Source organism: Diorhabda carinulata, chromosome X (genome assembly GCF_026250575.1).
Source record: "Diorhabda carinulata isolate Delta chromosome X, icDioCari1.1, whole genome shotgun sequence".
Classification (NCBI taxonomy): domain Eukaryota; kingdom Metazoa; phylum Arthropoda; class Insecta; order Coleoptera; family Chrysomelidae; genus Diorhabda; species Diorhabda carinulata.
In genome coordinates, this window is record NC_079472.1 from 44,066,686 (window position 1) to 44,088,911 (window position 22,226).

The 22,226-nt window shown below is 35.2% G+C and overlaps 1 protein-coding gene across 2 annotated transcripts in view; it reads right to left on the minus strand.

The window, feature by feature from the left end:
• Positions 1 to 768: 768 nt before the first annotated feature.
• LOC130901656 (mitochondrial carrier protein Rim2) overlaps positions 769 to 22,226 on the minus strand; it is a 39,424-nt gene continuing 17,966 nt past the window's right edge. Inside the window, exons 2-6 of one of the 2 annotated variants that reach the window (XM_057813179.1) lie at positions 19,690 to 19,853; positions 19,546 to 19,635; positions 13,018 to 13,277; positions 3,821 to 4,115; positions 769 to 1,146 (exon numbers count right to left, since the gene is read on the minus strand). In XM_057813179.1, coding sequence (XP_057669162.1) covers positions 1,001 to 1,146; positions 3,821 to 4,115; positions 13,018 to 13,277; positions 19,546 to 19,635; positions 19,690 to 19,853 — 955 coding nt within the window. In that variant the 3' untranslated portion in view covers positions 769 to 1,000. Of the gene's footprint in view, positions 1,147 to 3,820; positions 4,116 to 13,017; positions 13,278 to 19,545; positions 19,854 to 22,226 lie in introns of both variants that reach the window. The other variant, XM_057813178.1, reaches the window with a different exon arrangement.

Sequence of the window (22,226 nt, forward strand, 5' to 3'; positions counted from 1 at the left end):
TATTCATCGTCGCATTTTTAGAACGATTCTCGAATGAAATATTTTGGGGATTTAAATATTAAATCCTCGATAATTGCAAAATAAGTATTTACAAAGTCTTCCAATCAATAGAAACAGATAAAGTTGAAACGGATAAAATCTATTTAAATAGTCAAAACAGAAATAAATAGGGTTCTAATTAACAAGACTGAACCCATAAAGCGATCTTATTCTACCAAAGATAGTGCCGTTTACTTCACAAGGAGATAAAGAAGACGAAGGTAGAGTTTATTTTCAATACAAAACTATTTTACGTAATTATTGTAAAATACCTTCCAATCCTAAATTTCTAGAACAGAACAACAACGTGATATGTTGAATAGTTCTGCGAACAAGCCATTGAGACAACATTCTACAAATGACCTGCCTATTTCAGCGAAAAGGTTAGGATAATAGTTTCCTTTAGGAGCAGTCAATATATTTTTGAAGGAAAACAATAAGATACTGAGTCAAGTGAAAAATTTCTTTTCAAGTATAGGTGCAGAGAAATTGAAAATCCAAAACAATTCCCCAATCAATCTAATCTAATTGTTGAATAGTTTATTTTTAAATGACAACAATGAATCTATCACAACCAATTCAACATTTTCAAATAAAAAATGTAAATGAAAATATCAATGTTTTAAGAAGGTATTTTGTAATTTTACCATTAGACAGTAGACAGAAAAATAAGGCAGCTTAGATAACGTTCCATTTTCAGTGTTTGCAGAAGTTACAGCAATCAAACAATTATTCAAGTAAAAACTTTTAATGGCTTAAAATATAACCACTTTGTGACTAATTTTGGTTTTTACAAACAATTTTTTGCCATTATGTGAAGACAAAAAAAATTCAAAATATTAACAAATACATATATATACAATAAAACAAAAAAACTTCCTTAAAAAATAATTACCTACTATTTATGGACAAATATTTTACAAAAACCTAAAGTACCCTCATTTACTACGAAATAAATATTTCATTCACTTTCTTTTGCATAAAATTGTGTATTGAATTTTGCGGTTAAAATATATACCACTGCTTCGTACGTGGCCATCATGATTGCTGTATTCGGTATTTGTCTCACTAATTGTGTAGTCAGTCCTCTATATATCCCTCGTAGGCCTGAAAAAAAAGATTCATTAGAATTGAAATTTCCAAAACTTGTGAAAGATCCATTTTCTACTACAAAATATATGTCAAACATTTAGCTTCAAGATTAACTCGTTGTAAACCAGATTTAACTTAAACACTAAAAAATTTGTAACTTCCCTAGGTTGTTACGCTAAGATTTATGAGAGATTTTTGGAAATATCCATTCAAAATTATTTCAAACAATCAAACCTAATATTTACATTATAGTCCAAGAGCTATTGAACCCTCAAAGTAACGGTCTTCCTGTAAGGTTAGAAATTTGTACGCTTATGATCTATAGCAGTGGTCGCCGAATTTTTGAGTTAGTGAGCCATCCTAGCATTTATAAATCTTTTAGCAAGCTACCTAAGAATATTGGGCCAAAGAAAGTATACAAAATGGAATTTATACTAGTTTATTACAAACAAATATTTATTTCTAGTTTTAATCAAAATATATAGGAAGTGTAACAAAAAAAGTTTAAACGTTCATTCCAATGAAAGACCATCAAATATTTTCTTGAAGTTTCTGAGAGTATGTCGAAGCCACCATTCTGAAGCAGTTGTCCAAATGTTCATCAGTCAGTCGTCTGTTTCTTTATTTGTTTTTATGAATTTCATACTTGAAAAAGATGCTTCACACTAGTATGTTTCAATCTCAATGCTACTTGAACCACAATTGGATACTTTTCTTTGAAGACTTATCATTGGTAGAGAGATTTAGATATAGGTCATTCTGAAATTCAAGAACTTCTATTTCAGCCTGATCTCCACCAAAATGTTTTACAACACAATCTGAAAAATCTTCTGCATCGATCTCTACAAAGGGAGAGTTGACGATCTGTGCCACAATCAATATGCTTTTACAATCTTGGAATCATTGATCAAATTGTTGTCTTAAGTCTGAAATAATTTCCACGTATTCTTGGTTATTGCCGGGGTGTCGTAGAGGATTTTGTATGTCAACAATCTGCTTCAGACTGGGAAAGTGCTTGTATCAAACTAGGTTATATTCTTTTCCCACAACTCGAGATTTTTTGAAAATGAAATTATTCCACTGATGTTTTTATATTTGCCTTGAAGCTGCTAGTTTAAACCATTCAACTTTTCAGTTATTTCAGTAAGAAAGGAAAAATTTTGTAGCCATGGGGGATCTTCCAGTTCAGTGAGATGCTCAATCCAATCTTTCAAGAGTTTTTCATCCGTGCAGATAGCAACTCTTTAAAACGGTACATAATTGCATTCTAACTCTTCAATTAGTTCTCTGAACAGTCGTCTTTGAAATGCGCTTGCTCTTATTTTATTTACTATTTTGACAACTGTTTTCATGACATTGTTCATACTTTAAGAACTTTCCACACAGTGACTACTGGTGGTAATGGTAATACAAAAAAATTGGTATGTCACTGTCTTTACGACACAAGGCATTAAATCCTTTCTCCACGCCTACCATTGCAGAGCTCCATCCGTAGTTGGGGCCACCAAATTCTTCACATGAATGTTTTCAGATTGAATGAGCTTTTTAAATGCTAAAAATATATCATTTCCAGTTGTATGCCCAGTAAGCAGCACAACCTTTACCAGCTCTTCTTTTGTTTCAAAGTCTTCAAATACCATTCTTACAAAAATAGCCAACTGAGGTGTATCAACTATATCAGTTGATTCGTCAAATTATAAGGAAAAATAACTACAACAATAAAAATCAGTTTTAAACTGTGAAACTGTGAAGTCAGAACTCATAGCTTCAATTCATCGCATCACTCTATTAGCAGAAAGCTGAACAGATTTAATAGCAGATATGATCTCAGCTTTGTTTTTGAAGTTATCAAATAATGTATCTGCAGCTTCTAAAAATGTAGTTTTAATCAACTCACCATCTTCGTACGGTTTCCTATGTTTAGCGATGACCTTGGAAACCCGGAATGACGCATCGGTTGCTGCCTCGTTGTTGTCTAGTGTTTTAAAAAAAGTTGACTTTAACTGAATCATTTTCTCTCTTCTCAGAGCTAAATTCAGCGGATATTTTTCGATTCCACTGTGAACTGTCTTGAAATGACGTTCAACTTTTCCATTCTTTCCAACAGAAACACTCACATTACAACACACACAATTATCTTTAGCTTGCGTAAAAAAATAATCGGTTTCGCACTCTGCATGATAGTGATAGGTTTTCGGCTTTTTGCTTGAACTGCCATAGTAAAAACAAACAAGGAAAGAGCATGAACGTGTACACGTGAATTAAACACATACGGCACAGACATAATCTCACTCTGGCGTGTAGCCAGAGTGACAATAACAGTCTTTGAAACAAAAACGTGTAACTCTGGCAATGACTAATCGGCTGCAGCGCTCCCAGACAGTCAGTGTTGCCAACCCGTTGAGCGTCACCGCGAGCTACCCAAAATTACCCCGCGAGCCGCCGGTGGATCGCGATCGATGTTTGGCGATCACTGCATGCTAAGGGCAGTAACTTTGACGTCAGCCCCTACATTTTTTAAATTGTAAAATAGTGTATAAAAACTTGTTTCTGAAAGCTTAAAAATTTTATGTAAACATGTAGTTTATTTATTGCAAGCTATTCCAAGGAAAGTCAGAACGAATTCCCAAACAGTGTAACTAAATTCAAATTTCAAGTGAATAACAATACTAATAGTTTAAATAATTACCTTCTTCTTTGTACACTAAGCCGAGTGTTTGCCAAAAAGCTGTATATTTATTCCCTTCTTCTCTCAACCTAGTTCTGGCTACTTCATGTGGATACGCAATACAAGAAGCGACAGTTTTCGATATAGCACCTGCCAACATGAATTCCAAAAAATCTTTTGAACTCTTTTCGTCAGAGGTGTGCGACCTGTGCGCCATTAATTCTGCTTTAATAGCTTCGTATATCACAAAATGGACAATAGTCTCGGATATGCCCATGTAGGATGCCGTTATACCCTTATAAAAACCTAATATTCCCTGCAAAAGATTCAATTTTATTCCAGTAGAAAATTGTACGTAATCACTATATTATAAACTAATAATTCAACGGCACGGAGCAGTTTAATATGGCATATAAAGGAAGTACGAAAAGGTTTATTGCAACTTGTTTGACGATCTCTTTTTGAATTATTTTTGATGTTTTCAATTTATTTGAATAAGAATACCACATAATAACATTGTATAAATATGCTAAGGGTACCTTTTCGCTTATAGCTCCTTTTACACCACTGTTTTCTTTCCAATTAATGTACTAATGAAATACTTTTTAGTAGTCATCCTTTGATTTCCACGGTAATAAATCGAAAGTTGCCTTCCGATCTTCTCCAATAGTCGATGAACAAACAACGTAGTGACTGATCCAACACCTTTAGATATTTTTTTGATTTATGTGAAAAAATCAATTTTTTTTAAGTTTTTGTTTTGAATAAAAAATGGGGAAATTCGTATATATACTTACCATGACGAATGCAAATATATTGTTTTCATTTAGAAAAAATAGTTTGAAATTACAAAAAAAAAATTTTGATTTTTCTCGACCTTTCTACGAAGGTGGTACCAGAAGTACCTGTCCCAACAAAGAGAACACAAAAATTTTGGATAAAAATATATTTATTTTTCAACGTAATCTCCTTTTAGCTCCATACACTTTTCCCAGCGATGTTGAAAAGTTCGATACCCTTTTTGTAATAAAAATCATCAAAATAGCCATTGACTGCCGATATCACTTTTTCCTTGTTGGAAATCATTGAACACCGAGCCATTTTTTCATGCCTGGGAACAGAAAATAGTTCGAGAGCGCTAAATCTGGCGAATAGGGCGCATGAGGTAGCAATTCAAACTTTGATTCATTCATTTTGGCCATTATTATAGATGAAACAACACTTTCTTCTAAGCCAAATGCGACCGTTTTTGCTTGATTTCTTCGCTCAAAGTTGCAATAAGTTTGCATAATACTCGTCGTTGATAGTTTTTCTCTTTAAAGATGGTCAATGAAAATTATCTCACACAAAAAACCGACGCGGTGACCTTGCCTGCAAGTGGAAGGGTCTTTGCCTTCTTTAGAGCCAGTTCTACCTCTTTAAATCCATTGTTTTGATTGTTTTAATCTTTCGGGTGTGAAGTCATGGACCCACGTTTTATGCATGGTTATGAAACGGCGCAAAAATTCGGCTTTATTTCTGTGAAACATTGCCACACACTCGATGGGCACATCTTCTCGACGCTATTTTTGTTCTATTATGAGCGATCGAAGAGGCAATCTCAGCCAGAGTAGAATCTTGTTTAGCTTTTATATTGGTTGGGCTAAGGCCTCTCACAAAAAAGTATTGTGTCACATAACGACGACCAATTTTTACCATGTTTACAGTTTCATTGAAAGCCTTTACTATTGATGGCTGGCAAGCAAATATTAAACAATTTAGCATCTTCAAACTTGAAATAGCATGCTTCAATTGGTATATAATTTTTCTAGATTATGCCAAAAGTGCTATTTTTGATTCAAATCAGACCAAGATTTGAATACTAATTTCATTAAAGTAATGCTATTATAGGCCTGGTATGTAATTTATTTTCCTAACCATTTGGTGGTGGATATAAAATTATTAAAAATGCAACTTGAAACACCCAAATAATTAATTGTGGTGATCTGGCAAACCTTAGACTATGTTTATATATATATATATATATATATATATATATATATATATATATATAAAACGTTGCATATTATCGAGTTTTATCGAGAGTACCTTTTTGGTGTGAAATTAATTGAGGTTTAAGTTCACTTGAAATTTTGCTTAATAATCTAATATAGAGAAAGTGATGTTCAATACTACTTGGTATGAACCGTGTAACTGGCGCCCTCTATGAAAGTCAGACATAAAAACAAATTCATTGGATGTATCAGGTCCCAAAACATTTTTTTTTTCGATGCCCTTTATCTTGAATACGGATGGTGCGACAAAATTTTTTTACTGAGCAAATCCAAATACTTTTCAGTTTTTTATCTATACTAGAAACAGGATCAACTTTTTTGAAACACCTTGTATATTTTCATATTAATTATATATTCGTTTTTATATTAATTATATAGCACTCTTTATAAAAAATTTTATATGCGCTATTACCTTAGAATAGAATTGTTTTTACAAAGTATTATAACATATTTATATTGTTTGTTATTAGTTTTTTTTGAATAACAATATTTTTTGTAGAAATAATAAAATTCATGACTATTTCCTTCTGAAGCAACTATTTATCTAAATAAGTTAGAAATAGGAATTTCAGATCCAACAGTATTTTCTTACTTCAAAATTGAAAAACAAGATGATAACCTTTGAATCAATAACGACGTTTTTAGACAAGACTAGGGAGATTACTACCATAACAAATATTTTAGATTACCCTTGAAACAACAAGAAATTTTTTGATGTTTGTATACTTTCTTTAGCCGACAGTGGAGATGTGTAAAGACCAGAAAAATTTATTACGCAAAAAAGTAGAGGAGATCTGTACACCTGATTTGGTTTTTACTTGAAATGCAATATAAATATTTAAAAATTAGATATACGGAGTGGAACAATTAAATGAAATAAATTCGTTAATAAATAAATGTATTTGTTTCATATAGGGTGTTTCTTATATCGAAGATATTTATTTTTTGGTTCTTCAGAAAATTCCATACATAATTCATGTACAATGTCCTATACCAACTGTTTCGGAAATATTTTTTACAGCTTACGGTAAGCGGTAAAAAAATATTTCTCATCATCGCCGACGAAACTCAAGACATTGCGAAACATGGACAGGTAGCAGTGATTTTAAGATATGTAAATGATAATTTAGAAGTTCTTTTGTGGGCCGAACTTCAAACACTTATGGCGAAACGTTGGCTGCTCTGCTTAAGGATGTGTTGATTTCACTTGATCTTGTCACATGAAAGATTTGCGAGGCCAATGTTAAGATGGTGGCTCAAACATGCGAGGATACGATACAAAGGAGTTGCTGCGAGGATTTTGCAAGAAAGAAAGCCCAACAGGAATGTACATTCATAACAGCACCCTTGTGTTGAATTCATGCATTGCCAGCTGTTTCACAACTGCGGTTTCAATAAACAATACTTTTTTGTTTTGCAAAGTATATACAACTTCATTGGGTCAAGTCAACCAAGCACCACGCAGTTTTTGAAGTTATTAAAAAAAATTAAAAATCTTGGAGCAGTAACTTTGAAGTCATTGAGCGACAGAAGATGGGCTTGGCGCATAGAGACTGTGCATGGTTTGCTAGATAATTTTAAAGTAGCTTTTACAACTTTAGAGGAGATTTCATCAACCGATCATGATGTTGGAGGTCAAGTAAATGCTTTATTGAAAAGCATTTTAAGAGGATTTTAACTTTGTTGTCACACAGCAGTGTGACTTATAAAGTAGTTATGTCAGTAAAAAAAGCCGACTTGAAGTTTTCCAGCAAAATTGAGTGGTGGAAGTATAGTTAGTTCTCTTTGAGACGGTTCAAGACTATTATAAATGTACAAATTTATTCCCAGTCATTGACATTTTAGTTCAAGAAATAGATAGCCGACTTGAAGATAACAACTTAAACGTTTTGAATCGTTTGAGTGTAAAGATGCTAATTAATAGAACAAGCAGAGTGTGCGAGTATTACAATTGGACTATGATTGAAGAGTTCAAAAAAACAAAAACATTCAAGAACGAGGATCTGTTTTTGTAGAGAATGTAAATGTGCTTTCCTTAATTACAGGTGTCCACCGGGAAAGTATACTACTTTGTTTGTTTAAAATTTTTTTGCTTAAATGAAAGAGAATGAATCTTATATTAATAAATATTTTATTTAATGTCAGCAATTATGTATGGAATACAATATCAGATAAATGCCCGCCTCTGTTAGCCTAACACTGCGAGCACTTTTGAGCACATTATTCATGACATTTTCACACATTTCACGCGGTATTTCATACATTTCATCACGAATATTTTGTTTGAGTTGCTCCAGCGGTTCTGGTTTGTTAGCATAAATCTTGCTTTTCAGATATCCCCACAAAAAGAAGTTCGGAGCAGTCAAATCAAGGGACCGTGAAGGCCAATCAACATCACCATTTCTTAAAAAAACTTGTTGTGGAAAGAGGTCTCGCAGTAATTCCCTTGTAATCCTGGAGGTGTGCGATGTGGCACCGTCTTGTAGATACCACATGTTAATCAAGCCACTAGCATGTAGTCATGGCGTTAAAAAGTTTTCAATCATATCACGATATCGCTCCCCATTGACAGTTATCATTGCGCCGTTTTCAGTTTCAAAGAAGTAAGGTCCAATGATTCCCCCTGACGAAATTGCACACCAGACTGTCACTTTTAATGGATGCAAAGGTGACTGATGAATAATTTGAGGGTTTTCCATTGCCCTGTACCGACTATCTGTTTATTCACATATCCATTCAAATGAAAATGTGCCTCGTCACTCATTATGATTTTTTCATGAAAATCGGGGTTATAACATACTATTGGCATATGTACAGCGGCGTAATTAATCTTCTGGAAGAAGCTCTAGTGTCAACTGAATGTTGAATGGGAACAAATGCAAATCCTTGTGGAAAATTCTGTCCAAAGTTGATCTTTGAAGACCAAGCACCTGAGCACGGCGTCGAATTGAGGTTGATGGATTGTTTTGAACCCTTTCTCAAGCAGCAGTAATGTTTTCAGCCGATCTTGCAGTACGTTGTGGTCCATACTTGGGCCTATTAACTACAGTTCCTCTTTCTTCGAAATCATTCACTACACGATAAATAGTGCGTCTTGTTGGCACGTTGTTTCTCCCAAAAATTTCACGTAACTTTCTCATCGCAATCTCACAGTAATCGATGATTTATTTCGATAAAATGTTTTAAAGATTAAAACACCGGTTGGTTTACCAAATATTTTTCCATAATAAATTTTCCACGTCTCTACTTCACGACTGCCAATTATGAACTGTAAACACTAATGTTAAGCAATATGGCGGCAGAACAGAATAGTAGCCCTTCCCAACGGACGTTCCCTTGTACTCTCGAACTTCCAAACTGTTTTTCATTGTACGTATTGCCGAAACACCATCGAGCAAGAAAGATTGTCCTCTTTGCTTTTTTGGCAATAAAAAGAAAATGACATTGACATTCCAAAGGTTATTAATGAATTTAGTTCACGTCGAGACAGGCAACTCCTTTTTATTTAAGTAGTATCGTTCTAACTTCTTCAACATAACTTTATATGATTAGCCAAGAATATTTCTATTTGTAAGTTATATTGTCACAATCAACGTCTTGATATCTTCATAAATTAGTGTTCATCTGTTATTTTTGTTTCCTTTTATTTTATATTTTTTTTCCATGTTGCTTATTGATTTGAAAGTATGATACTTACATGTTTCATTTTATTATAACATATTATTGCCATATTTTAAATCTTGCCCCCCCCCTCTGATCAAAATGCTGAATTTACGCTCATGCGCTTACCTATAGTAAGCTGGGCATTTCATAGTTAAAAACAAAACAAAACCACTTTTCCGGAAGGAAATTTCGTACTTTTCAAGTATCAACTTTCTAAAAACCAGAAATAATAAGGTCTAAAATCCAATAAATAACAAATGCAATATAAACTGCACAGAAACAAGCATTTTATTTACCCGACGGCGGCGATTTTCAAATGGGCATCAGCTGATTTTGCTCAACTTTAACTGTACGTAATAAAAGGTTTCATTTAACAGAAATGCACAAAAAAACTATTCTACAAATGATTGGTTATAGAGTTAACACACAGATACACAGATAGAAGTTGGTCGCTTATTACACGAAAAATTTCCAAATTTGGCGCCTATATTGAAAGAAACAATTAGCAAAATAAAAAAGCAGTTAGCGAGCTTTGTGATGTAAGACAGATAAAAAATAGCTGCCAATGCAGTAAGTGATGATACGAGGGACGTTTTTTTTAACCTCCGATAGTCTATAAATAAAAGATAAGTTCATATGAAACAATAACAGTTAGAGGGCTTGTAGACGTCCGTTTTTATTACCGGACAACGGTCCGTCAATAAAGGGCTATCGAAGTATACATAATTTTTTACCGGATGGATGTTACCTGTTACCAGAGATTACGCACGTGTGAAATGAAAAATGAGAAAACAAAAAACTTATTAACAATTCCATGTCAGTAGCAACAATTTTTAAAAGCACGCAGGTAGATGGCCGTCCATTTGCAGAAAACAGGCAATACGTCCGGCAGAGTCAACACACACCGATACGAGGATGTATTGATATCTAGTTAGCCTAGACCAGTTCCACGCATAAACAAAATGTTGCGTTACCATAGTAACGAACAATAACTTATTAAAAGTGTCAGTGTAAAGTGCGAAAATCGAAAAATTGGAGTATCGAACCATCATCAAGTACCTATATTTAAAAGGGTTAAGAGGTAAGCCGATTTACGAAGATATGCTTAATACCCATGGTGATCAATATCCTTCGTATGCGTATGTGAAAAATTGGACTGCAAGCTTCAAAATAGGTAAATTTTCCATAGAAGATGATGACCGATTGGTAAGGCCTGTTTCTGATATCTGAAGCACTGAATACTTCATACGAACGCTTTCATCATATAGTTCACGTCAGTTTGGACATGAGAAAAATTGCTGCAAAATGGATCCCCAAATGTTTGAATGTTGACCAAAAGCGTGCAAGAGTAGAAGCATCGCGTTCCATCTGTGCTCGATTTGTAAATGATGTAGACTTCTTAAGCCGAATTGTTACTATAGATGAGACTTGGGTTACATTTCTTCGATCAAGAAACAAAGCAACAATCGATGGAATGGCGACACTCTGGTTCTTCAAGACCTAAGAAGTTTCGTGTCCAAAATCTGCTAAAGTTCTTGCTTCAGTTGTTTGGGATTGCCATGGATTAATCATTATTGATTTTTTGGATAAAAGTAAAACAATAACTGGAGATTACTATTAGACATTATTGCCATTACTCTATGGGAAAAAAATTAAAGAGAAAAGACACGGAAAGTTATCCAAAGGTGTTTTTTTGCAGGACAACGCCCCTGCACACATAAATCTCATGTTGCCATGCAAAGAATTCGTGATTTAGGGTTTGAATTACTAGAACACCCCCCTTATTCACCCGATTTGGTTCCGTTCGACTCATTTCTTTCCTTAAAAAAAGTTTGAAAGGTCGTAAATTTTCTTCCAACGAGGAGGTAATAATAGCTGTGGAGGTCTGGTTTGCAGAGCAAGAAGAAACATTTTTTTGAAAGGTCTAGAGACGTTGCAGGTTTGCTGTAATAAAAGTATCCAATTAAGAGGAGAATATGTTGAGTAATAGAACATTTTAAAATAGAAATTTTGTTTGGTTCTATAGTAGGCCAAGAATTTTCAATATATCCTCTTATACTGGCTTGGATGAACGCACTTTCTACTACCAGAACGGTGTCCGTCGCGCCGAGGGAAAGCGGTGGTGCATTCGACGTATATTGTTCGAGATGTCCGGTGTATGTACACACATCTATTATAAATCATACACCACCGCGAATCCGGCCAAAAACACGGTCCGTGGTCCGGTGAAAAAAACGGATGCCTGCAACCGCTCTTACGGTTACTTTTCGACATAATCACCGAAGAGAGTGAGACATTTATCATATCTATTGACAAGCTTTTAATACCTTCTTCAAAGAAACTTGCCGCCAATGTAGCCTAGCCATACAAAACAAACCTTGAAACTTCTGGAATTTCTGCAGACAAAGCAGTATCTGCTGTTTTCTTTAAACATTCTGTCAATTCGTTGAACCAGGTCATCTGAAACGACAGATTCGCGTCCTTGGCCTCCTTAATCATGCACATCATTACGGCCATATTTAAACTTTCAACACTATTCACGCACAGCACCATCTCCATACACACGACACATTTTCTAATGGATTTCTACAGCACTATGGCCTTCAGCCTGTAGAAAACGAATCACACTTCGCAATTCACACTTGGCAGGAGCATCAATAATGACAAACATGTTTACATGGCTGTAGCACAACGCCGGTTGACGCCTGAATGTCAAAAATGGCGGAGTGTGTAGTCGATAGACATCATTAGCTGTATCCGTGTCATACATTTTATTTGTGCTATTTTATGGTGCCACTGATTTGTACCAATAACGATACCGCGCTGCGTTTCGCCCGGGATATTCACGTAATGATCCTTGTTTTGGCTTACTATTTTTCTCCGATAAATAGACTTTAGATCAGTCATGCCTGAGATTTCAATAGGACATTTCTATTCCAGATTAGCATGATGCCTCTTGGGTTAAAGTCAAAATTATAAAAATTATAGAACTTTTGACAGTGTAATTAAAAACGACTACACATACAAATTGAAAGTCAATGTTAAAAAAATAAATAGTTAGAGAAACGTTTCAGTGAAATCAATATTCAAACGGTAAGTTCCTTGTTGTATTGTGTTTGACCAAGTACGAGGTAGGTAGCTCCAACAATGCCAAGATGTTCGCGGCGAGCATTTTGAACATTTCCTACATATACTTAATAAGTTTTTAGTGTAATGTAACGAATTAGTGATATAAAAAAATTCTCGTTTTTTAATGTTAATTTTTGTAAGAAATCTGCTGAAATCACTTAATATAATACAAATTGACGTGTCCAAGCGTTTTCCCAACACGTTCTCATTTATTTATTGACGAATTCATTCCATGTGGCAGTTCAATACCGTATACTGAACCCTATAATGACTATTATTAAAATAAATACTTTACTGTACTGCTTAGAAACAGACATAGTTTAGTTTATTTTTTGTATGAAACAATTTTTTTATTTCGAATAATTTACTTACCGAAGTAGCATATATCCTTCTTACGACTTGCATAGCAGTCACATTACTATTCCTATTAAAATCTAACTGGAGACGAGTCTTTACAAACCAAATGGGATTGGTAAGAGAACTTGCCATGAATCCAGCACACGAAGCCGAACATACATGAACGATAGGCGAATCCGGAGGTAATATTCCATTCCAGAAACCTTTGGCTTGTGAATATGTACAAAAATAGACAGCTCTGGATGGAGCAACACCAATTAGGTTAGGCCCAAGACCTGAAAATAAAATTATATGATTCCTTGGGGAAAACCGTTCATTCAGTAATTTTACTGCGCAAATCAAGAAAAAACAAAGCTGTGAGTAATACTATGTTAGCGGAGTGCATAATAGATCGGCCATAAAAACAACAATAAGTGCAAAGTGCAAAGAGCCTCCTCAAGCAGCCGTTGGGGAGGGGTCTCAGCGACCGCCTGCTCTGGCATGAGAAGGGGGAATCAATCGTGCTAAGGAATAAATTGTACTTGAGCTATAGGTGTCGCTAACAATGCCTGCTGAAAACCTGGCGTAAGGCACTTAGCAAACACTGAACCCACTTCCCCCTAAGCATCGGTTTCACCCTATCGAAGCTCTGACCGGTGCTTTTGCTTAAATATGGCTGAAACGCCGTAACATTAGTGGGGCTGAGAAAAAAAGGTTGCCAAGACGGCTCAGGACTTAACGGATCCTAATGTTGTCTAGACCTTCAATCCACCTCCACCCAGGTGGTCCAGGTAAAGCGTGTTAAAAGGCAAATAAGAAGGGAGTAAGTACAAGAAAATAGTGTTAGTTAGTAGTAGTCACGATGCAACTGGCTTGCATATACGAGCGTTGCTACTCCTTTTTGAGAAATAAAAACAATTATTTATAATTAGATATGGCTTTATTGTTTTTAAAAATATTCTCCATTAAGATCAATATCCTTTTGCATGCGTTCGAACCAATTGTTGAAGTATTTTTTCATTCAGCTTGACGTTGATCTCGCAATTTATTTTTGATCTGTGGGATTAAGAAGAAACTATTAGGAACGGTGATGTCATGTCCAGTTATTCCGGAAAAGAAAAACAGGCTACCATTTGCTTCCACGTGCTTCAAGCGCGAACAACTTTTGTTTTGGTTTGTTTGGAAAATCGGGTCCAGCCACAAGCAAACATACGAACTTAACAGAAGAAACGGAAACTATTTAATCGCAACTATTGAAAATTACACTGACTGATAAACTTTTTGACTAAATTTCAATATAAATAAAATTTGATAAGACACGAGGCTACTACGATGCGATTAAAGCGACAACAACAACAACCACTTACTTCACTATACCGCCTACAACCATGACAGACACTAATTCCACAACATCCTCTCACCTTGAGAAAAATAGCGACTCAACTATCAAACTGAATTCAAGGACATCTAAATTTCTCACAAAAACTGCACTTGAAAGCGACTTCAAACTTTGAGAAACTGAAACACTTGAACTAAAAATAACACACGGAACTAGGAGAAACGACTTTGAACTTTCACCTTCCTTCCACATCTGGTTTCCACATTATAAACCTTCCTCGGAGGGAGGGAGAATTAATAGGCTGAGCTTCTTGGATTTGGGGTGGTGAAGCGACGACCTTGACTTGTGAATCAACTGGAGAACCGCCGGTAGCTGAACCACCAGAATCACTTTCTGGTTCGACCTCAGCTAGAAGCTGGCCTTGATCCATTTCTTCTTCGAGAGGAATTTCCAAGGGAAAAACTCGCTGGACAGGACGCGTCAGTTGTCCATCCTGCGTTCGAAGCTTGACAACTCGGCACCGACCGTCAACACCAAGAATCAGTTCTTCAACTACTGCCATCGGCCAATGCATCCGCTTCTGATTGTCAGAGCCAATGAGGACTATTTCTCCCACCTTGGGCTCTCTCGGATTCTTCAAATTGCTGGCAGTCATGAACATCTGGCCCAAGTATTCAGACCAGAAACGCTGCTTTAGGTTGTCTTTGGTCTCTTGGCGACGTCTAACTCTTTTGTGTAGACTCTTCGTATCAACTTCGTCCAAGTCAGTGACACCCATTTCTTGAATATCTCCAATGAACATTTGAGGAGTAATAGGCACCGGATCATTCGGGTCATCCGATGTATAGGTGTTGGGGCGAGAATTGATATAAGCATTACACTCACTGATCACGGTGTTCAACTCTTCAAAAGTGAGTGAAGTCCGTCCCAGAATTTTGCGAAGATGAACTTTCAAAATTCCTATTAAGCGTTCCCAGAACCCGCCCCACCATGTTGCTGTGGGTGGGTTGAAGCGCCATTCAATTTGGTTCACCAAACCGAGGGACGCTACTCTCTGCCAATCAATTCCATCGATTTTTTAATGCCAACGGACGAGGTGTTCCACGAAATCCCCTTTTCCGGTCTTTCTGGCAATCGAATTTAGTTGGAACAGCAATTTTTTTAGATTTTTTTTTTGCATTGTGTTTCCATATCATATAATAATTCTCCAAATCTGTTTCAAGGTACAGTAAAAAATAACAATAAGTTAACATTTTGTAAATACCAATAGATAAAACTTACAAACATATATTGGGCTGCCAGGTTTGACGCTCGCATAATCCCTTCTTATAGCTTGAAACTATTGTTTTTGTCACTTTTCCTCTCGAGAGACTTGCACGAAAACTTTATTTGGTGTTTTTATACTAGTGTTTGTGCATTCTGGTACAATGCACCAACTCTGTTTAAACTGTATTTACTTTTAACCTCACTTAAGTGTTTACTTACTTTCTACGTCACACAACGTCACACTCGGTCATTGTCATGCGTTTTAGCGCGTAATTTAGGTTTTTAAATTTATTTTTTTTTCATGAACTAATATACCGTTTAAAAAAAATTAAAAAATAGTGTATGAGTAAGAATGTCTATAACAGTGTGGCTTAATTTAACGAGAAAAGTTCACTGCGTTCTGTCCAGCGCAACGGGTAATACTAGGTGGGTTGGGTGCCAAATTAATACGTTTTTTTCGCGACTTTCCGAACTACATACTTCTTTATGACGATAACGATAATAATATACCATAATTTATGTAATTTTATGCATGTGAGATTTTTTTGTATAATTTAATAAATACTTTAAATAGGACGATCGTCCTCACGGTATTATATTATTCTCCTTAAAAATATCGTCCTCAATTCTCTATTATTATGTCATAGCTCGCTGTTAGTTTTTAGTTAGCGCCATCAAAAACCGATATTACGTATGACTTGAACTGTCTTATCACTGGAGGACCCCAAATATCGTTTAACTTTTTGGTTAAGAAAGATAAAAAGACAAGATCTTCATATCTTCAATTTTTCTCAAATTGCAAATACAGTTTGGATGTTACCTTGTGATATATTCTTTACTACTAAGTAACAACCCTCGTATCAAATAACATAACAGATTCTTCAATGCAATGAAATGCTCCATATCAAACGACCTTAAATGGATTTTAATCCACTTCCTAATCTATTACACATGTTAAAATTGCGTAATACACTGACATGAATTTATATACTACAAACAGTTGCGAGTGAAAATTATGATTTATATTATTATAATTGTATATAAAAATAGCAAGTTTTATTACAATATATTCATTAAAATAATAAAATGTCTAGAATTATTTATATCTCTTTCGTGAATCTAATATGGAATTTGCCCAAACTAATGACATGCAAACACGAAATTAGTTTTGTCTGTTTAAATAAAAATAAAATGGATAAATCATCGACTATAACAAATTATAATAATCTCGAAATTTATGAAGTATCACGATTAATATTCCAATAGAGTCAAAGATTGAACTAGTATAATGAATCATGTTTAATTTTTTTTTTTTGGAACATCAACTTTTCATCAATACATTTCCTCACTATCCGAAAAAATATAACCATTAAAAAAATTTATTATTTCCCTATCCATTTTATTTCCATCATCATCATCATGGAAGATAAAACCTAAAATGTCGAGGACGTTTGTTGTCTTAGTCGTTTATGTGCATATAATAAATCAATTCAATCTAGACCTTTGTCAGGATATACCATTGGAATTCTATTTTTTCCCTATATAAAACTTGAGTGCCCTAACAAAGTGTACTCAACAATTGTAGTCATTGCTGCAGCTGCTCATCAGAATCATATTAAAGACCTAAAGTACCTATTGTCTTCAACATTATACAATTTAAAAATTATGACAAATTTTTGAAGTAATTCTTGCAGAGGCAGCTAGTACATAAAAGCTGCAGAATTTCAAAAAAAGTAAGGACTAAAACAGTGATTTACGCTGTTGTATGTATGTATGTAGATATTGGGGTATCATATACACTGCGACCCAAAGGATCTATTGTGTCCACTTTACTTTCTGCGATACTAGGAATCCAGTGTTTACAGCTGGTCTGTTCATCCCAATTCTTTTAGAAAGATATGCCATAGATATTTGTCTTTTAGCACCTTCAGGCTTCTATTGAGGCGACAGTGCCCCGGTAGGACACTTGTTAGTATTCGTAGATTGTTCTTACTTAGGTTGATATATTCAACAGATCTTTTCTGATTATAGTTTCCCAGGAGTCTTTGCCTGTGTCAGCTCCTGTTTTGGTTTTGCTCTTATCTACCTTCTTTTCCAGGGTTTTTTCCATTGTTCAGTAGCTGATAACACAGAAGAGTTCAGGCCCCATGCCTGTCTCCGCTTTAGCGAGCTTCTCAGCTATTTCATTTCCTTTCGCTCCGGTGTGTCCCGGAATTTTAAGGTATCTTTATTTTTCTTGTCTAGCATGCTTAATTTTTCTATACAATGCTGAACGAGTGTGGATTTTATGATATTGGAGCTTAAAGCTCTAATGGCTGCTTGGTTATCGGACAGGATAATGATCTCCTGTTTGTGATTGTTCCTCTCTAGATTGCACTGGACACATTTTTCAATTGCATACATTTCTACTTGAAAAATGCTTGGTGTATCTATCGCCCGGGCTTTCAGAGTGTTTAGTTTCAGGCCTGTACACTCCCATTCCAGCCTGTATGCTGCTTTAAATCCGTCCGTATAGCATCTAATGCCATTTCAGTTCATTTCTTGTATGGTGTTTTGATCCCACTTACTTCTATAGCTTAGCATTGAGATAAGTTTTATCTAAAAGCTAAATTTTTTCGATGCATCATCCTACGGCATGTTCTAGGTTTGATCATTATTTAGGGACAGTTTTATTGGTGATTCTGTCTATGAGATTTCTAAGTGATAGTTCATAGTTCGTAGGTGTGGGCGGCCGTGAAGCCGTTGAGCACATAGGCCGTCAGATAGGCCCGTCTTGCCCCACTTGACGTCATTAAAGTGCGATGTCAGATAAGATGGTCTGCAGTTTCGTCCTCCTCCTCTGGATCATCCGTGATGTCCATGGTATGAAGGTGACGTCTTAGATAGCAGTGTCCGTTTAGAAGTCCGGTCACTAGTCTGATTTCGCGCCTATTTAACAGGAGCAGTTGTTTGGTGAGAGACGAGCGGGATCCGTCTATATAAGCATTCGCTTGTCTCATACCAGGCGGAGAAACGTGATGACAATGCTTTTGGCCACACCAAGGATGGGTTCTGGGCCACTTGGTAGGTTCGCTGAACCCAGTCTGTCGAGTAAATCCACTTCGCGTTGCCTTATTCTAAGTGATCTTTTTTGGGTAGGCTTCCCAGTACTATGTGGAGTGGCGAGAGATTTATAATCACTTCTAGTGCAGCCGTTGTACATGATTTCACGGCTCTGGTTGCACATATGCAAGCCAGTTCGTGTTCCTTTGACAAATTATTCGTCGTGCTAATCAGACTAGTTCAAGTACCCCAAACTACTGCTCCATATGTGATGATTGACTCACAATTGCCGTGTACATCCATAGTAGGATCTTTGGGTTACAACCCCAATTCCTCCCTGCGAAGTTTCTGCACACCACCTGCTTTTGTGGCTCTAGTGATTATCTCCTTTTTGTGTTTGTTCCAGAGAAGTTTACTATCAGTCAAAGATATTTCCCCCCTGTTTTCCACTCAAAGACTTGCCCGTTTGGCTTGAAAGGCTTAAAGTTGAGTTGAACTAAGAATTAAAAAAACTGTTGCAGAATTATTATTCATACACGAATGTGCTCTGCGCGTTCTTTCAATGACCTATGTTATAATCCCGGCGCGGTCTAAAGCAGTGTGGTTAAATTTAACTGGAAAAGTTTGCCGGTTCTGTCCAGCGCAATGCGTAATATACAGTGGGTTGGGTGGTACCGAGTTAATAGGTTTTTTTCGCGACTTTCCGAACTACCTATCGAACCACCATAATAGAGCTTATATATGTAATTTTATGCATATAAGATTTCTTTTGTTCAACTTAATAAATACTTAGAGATTTTATAAATATCCATACGAAGAAAGAATAGAATTAAAAATGAAAAATAGAAAAAAACAGTATAGAATTTTTTACCAGGACCCTCCACTAGATTCGTGTTAAGTATTTGTGCGGTACTTACCTTTAAACAAAGCCATGGGCCCTTCATGTTGCACAATATGTTTGAGACATTGGACTATGCTGAGCGACTGCGCCGGCGTAAAGGAATAACCTGAAAGAGCTACAACTTGAGGCCGGCTGTATTGACATGTTGTCCATAACCTACGCCTCTGATCGGGAACAGTTCTACAAGTAGTTTTCGGTTGATTCGTTTCACCGGGTACATTGGGAAGGTCACGGACAACAATGAAACCGTTTTTTGAAGATTGTTGACGGGTCTTCACTACCTCCAACGGACAAGTTACAATGGCACCAGTGGTCCCAGCAATCCTGAAATAAAACCATTGGAAATTTTTAGATGTATCACGAAGCGATAGAATTGTTTATTCATTCTACAAATATATTCATTAATATTATTCAATCCACATTTGTACATACAAGGTTTTTTCCATAAAATTTTAGTTATTCTAAAAATAGAGTATCGAATATTTAATAATACACAATTGTATACATAATGTTACGAATTCAAACTCGTTTGACCTCAAATACACATCTAGCTAATAGAACATTGTGGAATGTTCAAATTATGCCAAATGCGCAAGGTAATCTAGGAAATCGAATTCTCGAGAAAAGGAACTAAAATCGTGTTCAAAAACTTGTGACCTCGTATTTTCAAATTAAATGAGCAAAAAGTATCTCACGAAATTTTGGGTATTAATATTTCCATAAACAAACAACGTGTGATTGTAGCCTGACTGTACCAAATAAATTTGGTAGGAAGTAATATAAGAAAAAAGTACATCCAACGATTTATTGCTGGTTTTAAACGCGCAGCATCGAAAAATATTTCAAATATTTTTTTCAACTTAAACAATTTAGCGACATATGCGGGCCACGCCATCTCACTCCCCACCACTAGAGTGTTCTCGAGTTATGGGCAGTAAAGCACAGCCAGTGTTGCCAGAGCTAGTACAATTGTACAATTTTAGTACATTTTAGTGTATTTTATACGCTAGTACATTTTTCCTTTTTCTAATACATTTTCCCTGCGTTCGCAAATATAAAGTTATTTTATATTTTCGTTTAATAAAATAAACTAGAAATTGTACTAGATTGTAACAATAATTAGAAAACAGAGCCAAGTTGATTTATATTTAGATCGTGAGATTTTTGTACTGCGTTGCTAATTTTATCGGTAAACTTTGTATAAATTTTTCATCCTTAAAATAATAATTGACACAGTCTATAACATTTTTGGAAAAAAAAATTTAATTGAAACTTATGTTTATACATCTTTCTATAATTTTATTAAATTTGTTTGAAGTTGGTACAATCTAGTACATTTTCTAGTTCAATTTTTACATTCAGCTTTTAAATTGTGGCAACACTGAGCACAGCCCCGGCTACCAGCTCAGTCCGTGCCATGCCGTCAAGATACAAATACATTGACGAGTCAGAATATTACTTTTGCTGATATCAAGGATACAATTGTAAGACATCTTATCAAACTCAGAAAGCGATTTTCAGATTACTTAGCAGATCTTGATAAACGTACAACAAAACGTGAAGGAAGAATGTTTTCAATTATTCTTTTTTTTTCTAATTTCTAATTTTTTAAGTTCTAATTTTTGTTTGTACCACCATTATTATTATTATAATTCGTTAAAGTACCCCAAATTGTCAACCCTCAATTGTACCCCAATGGGTTTCAATTTGTTATATATATTACTTATATTACTATTATTGAATAATTGATTAAATTAAATTTTTAGTTATTGTTTCCTTTTCAAAATTATTATGGGGTTATAATATGAAAGATGTTAAAAACAGGCGTTTTTATTGCTCTTAGCCATGGGGTTATATCAACTTACATAAAAATATTTTGAGGTAGTGATTAAAAAAGTTCCCCGACCGCTGCTATAGAGACAGAGAAATGCTTTATTGTCAAAAAATTGTTACAATTTGTAGAAAAAAGCTTATAAAAACTAAAAAACACACAAAAAATAACTAAATAAAGATAGAAATAAAACAAAATTTCAATAGACAGAAGAAAACCATAATGAGTAACAAAATTATAGGCAATACTCATAGGTAATAATTAGTATATAAGTCCATAGCAAAATTAAACCAGTATGCAGCATGCCTGGAATTAAATATTATTAGAATAGAAGTCGTTTACAGAGTAGAAGGCCCTTTCCAAAAAATATGCCTTCAAATTATTGCGGAATGCGAAAAAAGATGATATCGATTTGATTTCATTTAGCAAGTGATTGTGCATTTTTTGCATTGTAAAATATTGAGCTCTTAACTAATTCTGAACGTGGAGCAGGAAGGTCGTGCTCCGCGTTCCTAAGTGGATAGCTGTGCAACGATCTTTCTGAAATTGGAGAAGCGTGCTTACGAATTAGACAAACGGATTCAAATATGAATAAAGAAAGAAGAGTCAGAATTTTTAATCTTTTAAAGAAGCCCCTGCATAATAAATCATTATTATTTTTTTCCGTGAGCCGTTCGTAAAGTCAAACAAATAGAAAGAGCCCATCAAATTTGTTTTCACTGGTTATTTAATACTGATAACATGTTGATTTTGTTTTACTGTTTGGCGTATAGAACTTTTAGCGTATTTTAATTATTAGCGTCTGTAGCAGATATCTCCTTACAGGAAGCATGTAGCGAGCTCGGATTTTTTGCATTTATTTCCTG